The 14,826-nt window shown below is 41.8% G+C and overlaps 1 protein-coding gene across 1 annotated transcript in view; it reads right to left on the bottom strand.

Annotated features, from left to right (window-relative positions):
• LOC117520582 (calcium uptake protein 3, mitochondrial-like) overlaps positions 1-14,826 on the bottom strand; it is a 103,360-nt gene that overhangs the window by 84,681 nt on the left and 3,853 nt on the right. The window contains exon 2 of the mRNA XM_034181895.1: positions 12,114-12,263. Coding sequence (XP_034037786.1) covers positions 12,114-12,263 — 150 coding nt within the window. The remainder of the gene's footprint in view (positions 1-12,113; positions 12,264-14,826) is intronic.

The raw sequence follows: 14,826 nt of genomic DNA, 5'->3' as shown, positions 1-14,826 counted from the left end.
AGTCTTCGCAATACCCGATGGCCCTATTTTGGCCTTGGGTAAAAACAAGTACGAAACTGTCATAGGAAAATGAATATGAGATCTGATATAAAAGTGCAAATACTTTCGTTTGTCTTTTTGAAAATGATGTGTTGACATATCAAACTCCACACAACAAAATCACCAGTGTTAAATTAACACTGACAGTATACATATGGTCCCACAGTGGGTCAGTGTACGACCATATTTCTGTGTAGGCTCTCAGTTGTCCAGGTGGTTTCCATAGTAGAAAAGCTTGAATCTTCGACTGGGTTGCTTGACGCGAGGACGTTTCGCTTCAAATCGCAGAAGCTTCCTCAGCTAAAATTGTTGCTCTGGTAGTATGACAGGCCAGCTGTCCCTCCTAATGATGGGACGGAAGTCTCTCCTGATGGCTCCCTTGACGACTCTCCTGATTACGTGAATGACTTATTACCATGAACAAAAGACTGAAACTGTTTTGACCTGAGTACCCCATTGTAAACAGGGGACAAAGCGTGTCTCAGACCGCTTCCCCGGTTAGGGCTGGGATTCAACTGTTTCACATAGAATGCCTCCTTGACCCCTCTCTCAAACCATTTCTTCTCTCTGGCTAAGATTTTAACTTCCTTGTCCTCAAACGTGTGGTTAGTGTCTTTCAGGTGGAGATGAACTGCAGACTGAGGTCCACTTGCGCCCTCTCTGAGGTGCTGGTATAGCCTCTTGTGTAAAGGTTGCTTAGTCTCACCTAGAGTTTTCCTGACATCTGATAGAATACACTACATTGCTCTCCTTGTCAGGATTCAGAGCCAGGTATTTAACAAAATACAACCCAAATGCAAAACAGCCAAAACACAGGAGGTGAGTTCAAAAAAGTTGCCAAGATTTAACAGTCAATGAGCCCGATATACAAAAACAGGAGTGGGTAAGGCTGCAACAAAAATAGGCTTTATACAAATAGGAATGGGGTTACAAAAAAACCACAAGAGTGAGGAAAGTTATAACTAAAATACAAATAACCCTGAACACAGGGTGAGGAAAAACCAGGTCAAACAGAAAGTACAAACAAAAGCCAAATATGCTTAAAGTCCCAGGAAATTACCTGAACATATCAACAAACAAATAAACTTAAAGAATTTCCTTGATCATTAATATAATACATACCAACATGACATGAGAAGCATCAGCAACAAACAATGGACCAGCCCGGACTAACTCAAAATGTGACCTTAAATAGCCAGCTGATCTAATGAGGCACACCTGTAGTGATTACACAACAAGAAAATGTACTGACAAAAGGAGAACACCAGAGTGCAGCAAAGAACAGACTTCCATGTGAAAAGAAATATAACACTTGACCCCCAAGTCATAACCTGAATACATCAGAGACAGGAACTGCAAAAATCAAATGAAACCTGAAGGACTGTTAACAAATAAAACAAAGAAATAACTTAACAGACTAAAAAGGGGAACAGACCTGAACAAACACCAAAAAATAATCCATCACAGATGGCTGCATGACACTCCTGTCCTTAGGGTGAACTAATTTCTGTCTCAAGGTGTCAACCGGTTTAAAGTAAACTGGGATTTCGTGCTGTCTGAAGATCCTCTGTAGTTTTTCCCCTACTCCTGCTAAATAAGGGAGAGACAATCCTCTTCTTCTTGTCTCTGTCTCCTGTCTATCTGGTCTCTTTGTTTTCTGGGACTTCTACACTTTGTCCAGGGACCATCGTGGGTACCCACATACTGTGAGGGCATTCCGTACAAGTTGTTGTTCTTTAGCCCTTCCCTCTGCAGTTGTGGGCACCTGTAGGGCTCTGTGTTGAAGAGTCCCGATCACCCCGAGCTTGTGTTCAAGGGGGTGGGTTGAGCCAAAGAGCAGATATCGGTCAGTGTGGGTGGGTTTTCTGTAAACCCCTGTCTGGAGCTGCCTGTTCTCTCCAATCGTAACATCACAGTCCAAGAAGGCTAAATGGCTGTTTCTGGCATCCTCATGTGTGAACTTGATATTGGAGTCCACCAAGTTGATGTGTTCTGTAAAGTCCTCAACCTCCTGTTGCTTGATTTTAACCCATATGTCATCGACATATCTGAACCAGTGACTGGGAGAGATGCCCGTGAAAGACGTCAAGGCTGTCGTCTCCACTCGCTCCATGTACAGATTGGCCACAATGGGGAATACCGGAGACCCCATCGCACAACCATGGATCTGCCTGTAGTAATTCCCCCTAAACAGGAAATACGTGTGTTAAGACAGATCTCCAAGAGTTGGCAGATGTGGTCTGGTGTGAGTTTGGTCCTTTAAAGTAGATACTGCATCCTCAGTGTCTGCCTCACAGCTGAGATGGCCTTCGCGGTGGGGATGCAGGTGAACAACGATGTCACATCAAGTGTTACCTCTAGTGGGTAACTCAGACCACCATGTGGAGAACACACAAGATTTTGTGAACAAGAACAAGGACCTGCAGCTGCAGGCAGATGAAACTATGGTGTCATTTGATGTGACATCATTGTCACATCAAAAACTATAGAGGATCTTCAGACAGCACAAAATCCCAGTTTACTTTAAACCGGTTGACACCTTGAGACAGAAATTACTTCACCCTAAGGACAGGATCCCTAGTTACAAACAGAGCAATGTAGTGTATTCTATTTAGATCAGGAAAACTGTAATGAACACTACATAGGTGAGACTAAGCAACCTTTACACAAAAGGCTATACCAGCACCGCAGAGAGGTCGCAAGTGAACCTCAGTCTACAGTTCATCACCACCTGAAAGACATTAACCACACGTTTGAGGACAAGGAAGTTAAAATCTTAGCCAGAGAGAAGAAATGGTTTGAGAGAGGGGTCAAGGAGGCATTCTATGTGAAACAGTTGAAACCCAGCCTTAACCGGGGAGGGGGTCTGAGACACACTTTGTCCCCCGTTTACAATGGGGTACTCAGGTCAAAACAGTTTCAGTCTTTTGTTCATGGTAATGAGTCATTCACGTAATCAGGAGAGTCGTCAACGGAGCCATCAGGAGAGGCTTCCGTCCCATCATTAGGAGGGACAGCTGCCCTGTCATTAGGAGGGTGGTAACTAGAGCACGATAGGTGCTAATTAGAGCTATTGTTTAGTCACTAGCCTATAGCAGTCTGCCTCTCGGTAGGAGGGGTCTGGTTAGGTTTAAAACTCCAGCTTTTGTGGCTTCTGTTTATTCTTCTCTACAAGAGTCAAGACAGAAGTCAGACTACCAGAGCAAGAATTTTAGCTGAGGAAGCTTCTGTGATTTGAAGCGAAACGTCCTTGAGTCAAGCAACCCAGTCCAGTCGTAGATTCAAGCTTTTCTACTATGTAGGACCATATGTACACTGGCACACTGAATTTATTGCAAAAGTCATAAGATAAAGATGAAAGCCAGGCTCTTATCAAATAATATTGCCAAGCATCATTTAAAATGCTGATATCAAATGTGCAACATCTAAAGCAAGGGCCAGTCCATAGCACATATATCTCAAGGAGGGCAATGGGCACAAGTCTTAGTGTTTTTTATAACAAAGAAATGGTAAATGGACTGCATTTATATAGCACTTTTACATCTGCATCAGATGCTCAAAGAGCTTTACAAATATGCCTCACATTCACCCATTCACACAAAGTGCTCACTACACACTGGGAGCAACTAGGGGATTAAGGACCTTGCCCAAGGGCCCTTAGTGATTTCCGGTCAGCTGGGGTTTGAACCAGTCTGAAGCCCAACACTTAACCACTACACCATCACCTCCCCAGTGAGGTGAGTGAAAGAAGTGTTCACTCATGGTTTTAAGCCCAGGAAACTGATGACAGATGGTAAGATGAACCTCATATTCTTTGTAATAAAAAAAGCACACAAATTTTAAAATGTCCTGAAGTACAGAAACATGACCTTGATGACCCAAATGAATTGACCAATTCAGTCCTCATCACTCTCATCATCATCATCGCCATCAAAAGAGTCATCTTCTGAAATGGCTGTGGATAGTCTACACGGGTTTTTTTGGATTCTCAAATCATACCATCTGCACTGTGTTCTGGTCCATGGCTTTCCATGCATGACCTTCTAGTGGATAACTGACTGGATTGTCCATTCTGGCACTTTTCCTTGCTTGGCTACAGAGTTTGTACTCTTTACTTTTTGTTACAAGACATCTCTGCAAGGAGGCAGGCAACATGGATCAACAGTTTTGAATTGTTTCCAGTGGGCTGTCTTCAGTCTGCGATGGAAATAGCTTCTGGAAGAGTGGAAAATAAGCAATGTTCACATCATTCTGACCATGGTACACATACATGTTGCAAACAAAGTTCTCAATTATGCCAAAACGTCAGGTTCCACATTGCCACTGGCCTATAACTCAGGAAATGCTGATAAGTACTTCAGATACTTGATAATGAGGGTCATAGGCCTTGCCTTTTTGCTTTTCTAAGGAATGCAGCTGTGTAATCGGAACCTGTGAAGGCATGAAATGTTGGGAGAGCAGAACATACAATACTGTAGGTGTCAGTGTCTTGGCAAGTTCAGCAACACTGATCAAGCGTCTGGTGTTTTTAGCACTGGTGCCATTATCCATCTAGGGGTTTGCAATCAAATTGTTCTGATGGAAAAGTAGCAAGATGAAAAGATCAGTGACGTCTCTGAGCTGCTTATCAATGTTGTCAGCATAGAAGATGATTCTGGTGTCCACTTCTTCATGCCTACTCTTAAGTTCCTTCACCTCCTTTCTTTGGACAGCTCCATCTTGAGGTGAGTACAAGTAGCAGCTTTCTTTCAGGGCAAAGTAGACAGCATGACCATGCAACACTTGAGCATAAGAAACTGATGTCCATTCATCTCTAGGGAAGTGTAGCACCACTATTTTGAAAGATGCTGAAATGAAGTACTTGACTGAAGTTGGGTGGTCTTCTTTGAGAAGGCTCTGTAATTGTGTACCTGGCTTGATAGTTTCCTGTCTCTTCATGTTCATGCCCTTTGTTACAGGGTCCCTCAGTGTATGTGCCACAATGTGGACATCCTTGGAAAAGGTACAGGCCTTTTGGATTGTAAGAACAGAAATACCACTGAAGGTTGGAGGGGCCTCCACCAAGGTCTGCAGAATGAACATGACATAATGCAAATTTTCTTCTGCAGGCCTCCCGTCTTGTGCACCAGCATGGACTCCCAAAATCTCCCCAAATTTCCTGTATAATTTCCTGTATTGTCTATTGTGTCAGTAGCATGGCCCAAGCAGAGGGTCACCCCTTTGAATCTGGTCTGCTTCGGGTTTTCTTTGTCAAATCATCAGAGGGAGTTTTTCCTTATCACTGTTGCCTGTGTGCTTGCTCTTGGAGTTGGTAAGGTTAGACCTTACTTGTGTGAAGTGCCTTGAGGCAATGCTGTTGTGATTCGGTGCTATATAAATGAAAATAAATTAAATTGAAATGTAAATGTCAGTCTAACTAGGCTCTGTGTTTGTGGTCCCCTTTCCTTCCAAGTTTTTCAGAAGGGCTGCCATGTCTGTTTTGTTCAGGACTAAACTTTTTCATGGTCAGGTGAAACAGTTCCTTGCTTTCATATTCCAGTTATGGAGGATACTATGAAATCAGTTCAATGTCCAAGTGGTCAAGTAGTCAATTCTAATGAAATAGACCTCTGTCAGTAATTGATGGCCCTCCACATTTGTTCACAACATGATTTAAAGAATGCAGTCAAAATTACGAAAGGCTTTGTACTGGTACTTATGACCTCGATGCAACATTTAATAACTAGAAGCACTCGGAGAGCGCAAACCTCCGCCAAGGCCATAGGGTCACTGACGTCACATGGAATACCCTTTGGCAAAGAGACTTATTCCACATCGTTTCACGCATCTACCGTCATGTTTCAGATTCAGTGGTTAAACCCTTAGATATTCAGCAAATGTATTTATAAAGAGAAACTGCAGGAACTACACAAGTTTTTTAAATTTTTTATTTTCTAATAAGTTTATTCAAACAGGAGAAACAAATGCTAAATTATTGTTGTGTCGTAACTTAATTTTTGTTCAGCCTTTGTGACCTGTCTTCATGAATTTAGATGCAAAAATGTTGAAATTGGCCCTATCCTGCAATGATAAAGAATCCTTAAAAAATTACTGGATCCGGATCGTCTTCTGGATCGTTACCATAATTTAATGACTTCTAAGTTAGGCCAAGATACACCCCTGGTAAAAATTTAATTGAAATCCGTTGAGGATTTTTTGAGTAATCCTGGTAACAAGCCAACCAACCAACAAACAAACGGACGTGACCGAAAACATAATCTCCTTGGCGGAGGTAAAAATGGGTAAAATGTTCACATTTGACCTAAGACCATGTCCTGTTACTTTGTTAATTGCTAACTATACTTAACAATAACTCATATCTTATTTCATGAGGACCTAGGCTTAAAAAAATCCAAAGGTATTTTTTTTTTTCAATTTGTACGGAGGGTTTTGAATCTACTACACGACAAAGCAATTTTGGCACTGTGGGCACCTCAACCTTTAAACTCCAAGCCCACCCCCAATATAAACTAGAGCTGACCAAGTGGCTCTAAAAATGTGAAGTGTCGTCCTTTTTACTTCAAAATTATATTCAACTTCTGTTAATCCCAAAGTGGCATGTCAAATAATACCTCATTTTCAAAAAGTCAAAAAGGAGACAACAGCACTTTTGTCTCAGAAGTCCTATTTATTTTCAAATAAAATTATACAGTATGATATTATATTACATTATTATATATTATATTAATTATATTATCTTGTTTTTTATATTATGCCAGTTTCTTACTTGTTTCGTATAATATGATCAAGAAGGAAAAAAAAAATCATTAAAGTGCACCCATTTGACATTTAACCTTGACCCATGACCTTGTCCACTACTAGGTACACACATAACTCAGTTTTTCTGAGAGGGTAAGGCCTGACCTTCTGAAAAATACCCACTCAACAACCAGTCACCAACTTCAGAAGAATAACTCCAAGCTCTAGGACTATAAACGGATAAAGAGGTGTTATGTGCAAGACTGGTGAGACCTAGGCAGGAAAAATACCCAAACATGCCCCATCTCATATTTACCAAGCAAGCTAACTTTGTTTTGGGTGTTTGATTAATGGATATTTTTTGAGGACTAGGCCATGGTTTTCAAAAAAGGTAGCTAATTAGAAACTATTATGAGTCTATTGAGTCAGTAACTGTTGCACCATCAGTGATAATGTCATCAAGCCATCAATCCCTGCTAATTAATGCTCATGGTGCTAACATGCAAATTAAATAACACTAAAGTGTCACTCAACAGAAAAACTGGAGCACCAACTTCTTAGATCATCGGTTAATAAAACTGACTGCACAGCAAGCCATCTTAGCTCACATATTTGTAATAAAATGCTCAGAAAAGACACTACACGGTCTGGCTACCACTAGCCATATCTGTCTGCACCCGGTACACACAAATCTACTGTGTGTGTGTGTGTGTGTCAGGTGAAAATTTATTTATCTTAATTGTTTTATTTAAGTAATTGTTGGAAAACAAAATGATCACTGAAATCAACATTAATTTATTTGCCAAAATTTATATACTTCTGAAATAAACATTAATTTATTTGCCAAAATTTATATACTTCTGAAATCAACATTAATTTATTTGCCAAAATTTATATACTTAAAATAAACAATCAGGGATGGATCACGTGCAAAATCCTCCTAAACATATATTGGAATGGCAAAAACAAAATCCTTTACAACAGTGGTTTATCCAGTTAGCGCAGCGACGACTGTTTTGCAACACATTTGGCACTAACGGCTTTAGGAATTCACATTAGCGATGCGTGTTTACCTTCCTCGTTACACGCCAATGAGGCCTTTGCTGACTTTATTGCATGTTACAAGCCACAACTTACAATCAATCACAGTCATCACAATGTGTGATAATTACATTTATGACATCCACACTTTAAATGGGCCATAAAAATGAGGTTGCCGGTAACGATGTCTATCTCTATGCAGGTGTTGTAACTAAAGCACTTTGAGATGCAGCTTACTGTCTGACTACACTTAACACAGGACCTTTCCCCCATGTACCTGGAGGATGAAGGATCAGGGATTTGTGTGATGACGTCAGCTTGTGTAATTAAACAAATAATATAAAATATACCTCATGACATCACAGTGCTGCAAAGATTATAGAGGATGTGTTGCAGTACAGCACAGTTAGAGTACAAACAACACTGTGCAACACCCGCATCTTACATGTTTGTTACCAAAACATGTAAATCTATTCTCTGTGATTCAGTGATACCACAATGTATGCCTCTGCATAGTCTACATATTGGCTCAATTCTGTGCAAAACTGAACAAATTTATGTTAAATGATTATGACTTTCAATTCAATTCAATTTATTTTCATTTATATAGTGCCAAATCACAACAAAGCTGCCTCAAGGAGCTAAGGTCTAACCTTACCAACCCCCAGAGCAAGCACACAGCCGACAGTGGTAAGGAAAAACTCCCTCTGATGATTTGAGGAAGAAACCTCGAGTAGACCAGGCTCAAAGGAGTGACCCTCTGCTTAGGCCATGCTACCAACACAATTGACATACAAATATAGAGGAAATTTTGGGAGTCCATGCTGGTGCACAGGACGGAAGGCTGGGTGGGGAGAGCGGTTTGGGTCCACAGATCCCATCTACTTCATGACCACTGCAGAAAAAGACACCCACTCCCACTTCTGGATGGAGCCACACCTCGGACAGAGAGAAAACAATATAATCAAGTGTCAGAAAGACTAATACAGTGTAATTTGTCAGCATTAAGCAACAAGAAAAACAGAAGAAACAATAAGATGATCGCCGGCCTCTAGCCCTAAGCTTCACTAAAAGAGCCAGACTTTAGATAAAGTTGAGGCTGCGGCCTGTTCTGCTTACTAATAAAACAAATTTAAAATGATAGGAAAAATAGTAACATACTATGCCAGTATGCTACCCATATGAAAGGGAAAATAAGTGCGTCTTACGTCTGGACTTGAAAGTCTCTACAGAATCTGTTTTAATGATGCAGGGAGATCAGTTTGAGCTTTCAAATGTCCATCCATCCATCCATCCATCCATCCATTTTCTTCTGCTTTATCCGGAGTCGGGTCGTGGGGGCAGCAGCTCAAGCAAAGCCGCCCAGACCTCCCAATCCACACACACCTCCCCCAGTTCCTCCGGGGGAACCCCAAGGCGTTCCCAGGCTAGCCGAGAGATGTAGTCCCTCCAGCATGTCCTGGGTCTTCCCCGGGGCCTCCTCCCAGTGGGACGTGCCCGGAACACCTCTCCAGCGGGGCATCCAGGGGGCATCCGGAAAAGATGCCCGAGCCACCTCAACTGACTCCTTTCGACGTGGAGGAGCAGCGGCTCGACTCCGAGCTCCTCCTGAATGACCTCACCCTATCTCTAAGGGAGCGCCCAGCCACCCTGCGGAGGAAACGCATCTCGGCCGCTTGTACTCGCGATCTCGTTCTTTCGGTCATGAGCCAAATCTCATGACCATAGGTGAGGATCGGAACTTAGATCAATCGGTAAATCGAGAGCTTTGCCCCCCTACTCAGCTGTCTCTTCACCACGACGGTCCGATACAGCGACAGCATCACTGCAGATGCTGCACCGATCCGTCTATCGATCTCACGCTCCATCCCTCCTTCACTCGTGAACAAGACCGGATAGCCCTTAGCAAAGGACCCCGGACCCCGTACTCCCGGAGCACTCCCCACAGGGTGCCCCGAGGGACACGGTCGAACGCCTTCTCCAGATCCACAAAACACGTGGACTGGTTGGGCAAACTCCCATGAACCCTCGAGCACCCGATGGAGCGTGTAGAGCTGGTCCAGTGTGTCGCGACCAGGATGAAAACCACACTGCTCCTCCTGAATCCGAGGTTCGACCATCGGTCGAATTCTCCTCTCCAGTACTCTGGAATAGACCTTACCGGGGAGGCTGAGGAGTGTGATCCCCCTATAGTTGGAACACACCCTCCGGTCCCCCTTCTTAAACAGAGGGACCACCTCCCCGGTCTGCCAATCCAGAGGCACTGTCCCCGATCACCACGCGATGTTGCAGAGGCGTGTCAGCCAAGACAGCCCCACAACATCCAGAGACTTAAGGTACTCAGGACGGATTTCATCCACCCCAGGAGCCTTGCCACCAAGGAGCTTTCTAACCACCTCGGTGACTTCTGCCTGGGTAATGGATGAGTCCGCCTCTGAGTCCCCAGTCTCTGCTTCCTCTTCGGAAGACATGACGATGAGATTGAGGAGATCCTCGAAGTACTCCTTCCACCGCCGGACAACATCCCCAGTCAGGGTCAACAGCTCCCCACCCGCACCGTAAACAGTGCTGGTGGAGAGCTGCTTCCGCCTCCTGAGGCGTCGGATGGTTTGCCAGAATCTCTTCGAGACCGACCGATAGTCCTCCTCCATAGCCTCCCCGAACTCCTCCCAGACCCGAGTTTTTGCTTCTGCGACTGCACGGCTGCGGCACGCTTGGCCTGCCGGTACCTGTCAGCTGCCTCTGGGGTCCCACCTACCAACAAAGATAAGTAGGACTCCTTCTTCAAATATCATCCAAGGTTAAAGGTCATGTGAGGTCAACAGCGACCATTCACTTTTTTAGGGCTCCGGTTCCATTTAGTAAAAATCTCATTCATTTTCTCCATTGACGTTTCAGAAAATCCTTTATATGAAGCGGTTTATGCCTTGAACCAAGCCAGTCTGCTATGAGATGAATCATGGCCATGAAAATATTTGATTTGGATGAAAAAAAGGAAAAAGAAAAAAGAGCAAAGGTACAAGACTGTGTATGTAATTTATGTGAGAAGGAACTACCCATCCCATAATGCATTGTAAATTCAACCTTCTCAGGCTTCTTCACAACCTTCTTCTAACCCTTTTCATTATTGTAGAGTTTATATTGTTAATAATAGCATATAATAATAGTTATATATATAATAATAGTTATATATATATATATATATATATATATATATATATATATATTGCAGTTTATGTTTGTATATTAAAATATAGTTATCGCAGAGTGTTTTCTTTCCTGACTGCAGTCACCATTTGCGTTTACCTCACAGCAGCAACATCCGTTACCTGATTCCTCATGCACTCACAAATGCATTTCTAGTCACTGCCAAGTCCAATATCACATCTCCTGCAGCAAATATGAATGTTTCATGAGAAGTAAATTACAGCAACCCATGACAAAGATGTCAAAACTAACAGGGGATAAGTAAATAAAAATTCTGTAAACTCCTGTGAAGCTGGATTCAAACTCAGTGCAGCAAAAGCATTTACATGCACACTAACTCTTAAAATTTCCAACATCCTGTTAACAGAGCGTGCCAACAGCGAAGCATTTTGTTACCCTGTGGTTTAAAAAACAACATATTTACCTGGTAACAGGGGTGTCCACCAATCACAGACATTATTGTTTCAATTTAAGATTGTGGGTAATGTAGTCTTTTTTTTTTTTTTTTTTTTGATGACACTGCAAATACAACACTTTTTTTTTAGATACAGTTGATATCATTCAGACTTGTGACTTCTACAAGAACACATTCTGTAGCTCTTTGAGTCTATTTGAGATGGTTACAACTTTTTAGCCCATAATATAAATTTGTATGGATAATTTTTATTTCCAGAACCATGCTGTTGAGCTCTATAGAAAAGAGATAGATGATTTGAAACAATTCTTAAAAAAAAAAAAAAAAAAAAATAGACAAAATCTTCTAGGACCTTTGTTTTGAAAATGAATATTTAGAAATTTCAAATTTGGTCTTTTGCTGACCTGCTCATGGCCAAAAAAATAACAAACAAAAAAACAAAAACAAACATAACCCTCATTTATACAAAAACATGAGAGTGCTTAAAACATTTGCACAGAACTGTTATATACATACACACTCTGCTTCTATATATTGATTCTATATATTGGGCTGGTATAGTGCCTTCAAACTACTGAAAGCATTTTTGAATCTTTATTTGATTGAATGATCACACACTATGATTTGTAGACAAACTGACTGAAGTCAGCTGATGACTGACTGGAGGGCACTCACTCTTCGGCTTGTTCAGAATCACAGACTCGATGAAGTTGAGTGGCGTCATGTAGAGCCGGCCTTCGTACTCCACCGAACTGAAGAGGCGGAATCTGTTTTCGTAGAATGACATGTACCCGTCTCTGTCGTCCAGATCATAGGGCTTGTCCTGCAAAGACACACATCGTCATGAAGATCACATCAACAGTCTTAATACTGAAAAAGCCACAGAAGTTTTTCTTGTCATTAACAAGCAGTGCTCACAGGGAACAACAAAGAGGTCTATGGTTTAGTTCTGTAATGAGGCGCATGTTATGTCGGGCCTATTTTTCATCCCCGTGCTCCTGATAATGTCCCTACAAATGTTCAGACTAAGGCAGATCAGAAGGCTTGACTGGTGAAGACAGAGCAGATCTTTCTGTCAGGTGGCAAAGTTCCAGGTCCACTGGGCACAGCGTAAACACCCAGGGAATGTGTGCCCCCCTCTGCTTAACCATTAAACCCCTCTAACCACCCCCACCTCTCATCAAATGTCAGTCCCTCTGCCAAGCACCAGGGTCCAGTTTCCTGTGTCGCTGCCTGTGGACACCAGTTAATGTTTCCTCTTTTCTACCCACAGACAGAAAAAAAGCAGGTGTAATCGACATGGTTTAAATCTCCTGTGTGGTCTGTCAAAGGCTTCACAACGAGTCTCAGCTAAAGACAATGTAACGTGGAAAGCATAATCACACTCGGAAATGTTGACGTTCAACCCTCAAGCGACTAAGCTATTTTAGCAACTAAAGTAACCAAATGTGGTCATTTATGACCCTGTTTTTTAATAGCTCTAAACTGTTGCAATATAATTATTAATTATTGGTTTTACACAGTAAAACCAAAGCCTGTAATGTTAAAAAAAATACATATCTTTCTGGGGTCATAAATGACACATAACTCTTATTATTGAAGTACCAATGGGACAATTATTGTAGAAAAAATAAAAAATAAAAAGGAAAAGTAAGTTGACAAATTCATTGTAGGACATATTTTTCTGATTAAAAATATTACAATATTACTGTAAATAAATATTTGGCTAGGGTTATAAATGGCCCCACTTGGTCACTTGAAGGCTATTAGCACAAAGTGTGCATCATATGCATTGTGGCAATTACCAGGAATGTGACAGTACTCTTATAAGAGCAGGAAAAAAGAATTAGGGTAAGGTATCTTGAGCAAAATTTTGCATCTCCACAAGTCCAGCTCTTCCTTAGGAAAAATCTCATGAAGATTCACTGTTCCACAGGCAATAACGGTTCAGTCATTTACAGTTGTGCTCAAAGGTTTAAATACCCTGGCAGAATTGTATTTTTTGGCCATTTTTCAGAGAATATGAATGATAACACAAAAACTTATTTTTCACTCATGGTTAGTGGTTGTGTGAATCCATTTATTGACAAACAACTGTGTTTACTCTTTTTAAATCACAATGACTGCAGAAACTAACCAAATGACCCTGATCAAAAGTTTATATACCCTGGTGATTTTGGCCTTATAACATGCACACAAGTTGAAACAAACAGGTTTGCATGGCTACAAAAGGTAACCATCCTCACCTGTGATGTGCTTGCTTGGAATCAGTCTGTGTGTGTGTGTGTGTGTATATAAAGGTCAGTAAGTTTATGGGCTCCTGACAGACCCTTGCATCTTTCATCCAGTGCTGCAATGACATTTCTGGTTTCTGAGTCATAGGAAAAGCAACAGAATTGTCAAAGAATCTGCAGGAAAAGGTAATTGAACTGTATAAAACAGGAAAGAGATATAAAAAGATATCCAAGGGACTGAGAATGCCCATCAGCAGTGATCAAACTCTATTTAAGAAGTGGAAAATGAGGGATTCTGCTGGAACCAAACCACAGTCAGGTAGACCAACAAAAATTTCAGCAACAAGTGCCAGGAAAATTGTTTGGGATGCAACGAAAAACCCACAAATAACTTCAGCTGAAATACAGGATTCTATGAAAAAAAAAAAGTGGTGTGGCTGCTTCAAGACGCACAATAAGGAGGCACTTTAAAAAATGGGCTGCATGGTCGAGTCACCAGAAGAAAGCCATTACTACGCAAATGCCACAAAGTATCCTGCTTACACTATGCCAAACAGCACAAAGAACAAAGTCATTTGAAGTGATGAGACCATAATTTAACTTTTTGGTCACAACCACAAATGTTACATTTGGAAAGGAGACAAGGTCTATGATGAAAGGTACACTATTCTGACTGTGAAACACAGAGGTGGGTCTCTGATGTTTTGGGGATGTGTGACCTACAAAGGCACAGGAAATGTGGTCAAAATTGATGGCAGGATGAATGCAGCATGTTATCAGAAAATATTGGAGGACAATTTGTACTCATCAGCCTGAAAGCTGCACATGGGATGTACTTGGACATTACAACATGACAGTGATCCAAAACCCAAGGCCAAGTCGAGCTGGCAGAATAAAGTGACGGTTCTGGAGTGGCCATCTCAGTCTCCTGACCCCAGTATCAATGAGCCACTCTGGGGAGATCTCATATGTGCGGTTCATGCAAGACAGCCCAGGAATTTACAGGAATGAGAGGCTTTTTGCCAAGAAGAATGGGCAGCTATACCATCAGAGAGACTCATCCACAACTACCACAAAAGACTCCAAGCTGTCATTGATGTTAAAGGGGCAAATCACTGTATTAAGAACAGGGGTATGTAAACCTTTGATCAG

Source organism: Thalassophryne amazonica, chromosome 11 (genome assembly GCF_902500255.1).
Source record: "Thalassophryne amazonica chromosome 11, fThaAma1.1, whole genome shotgun sequence".
In the NCBI taxonomy this organism is placed as follows: Eukaryota; Metazoa; Chordata; class Actinopteri; order Batrachoidiformes; family Batrachoididae; genus Thalassophryne; species Thalassophryne amazonica.
This window is presented reverse-complemented; position numbering and strand designations above follow the sequence as displayed.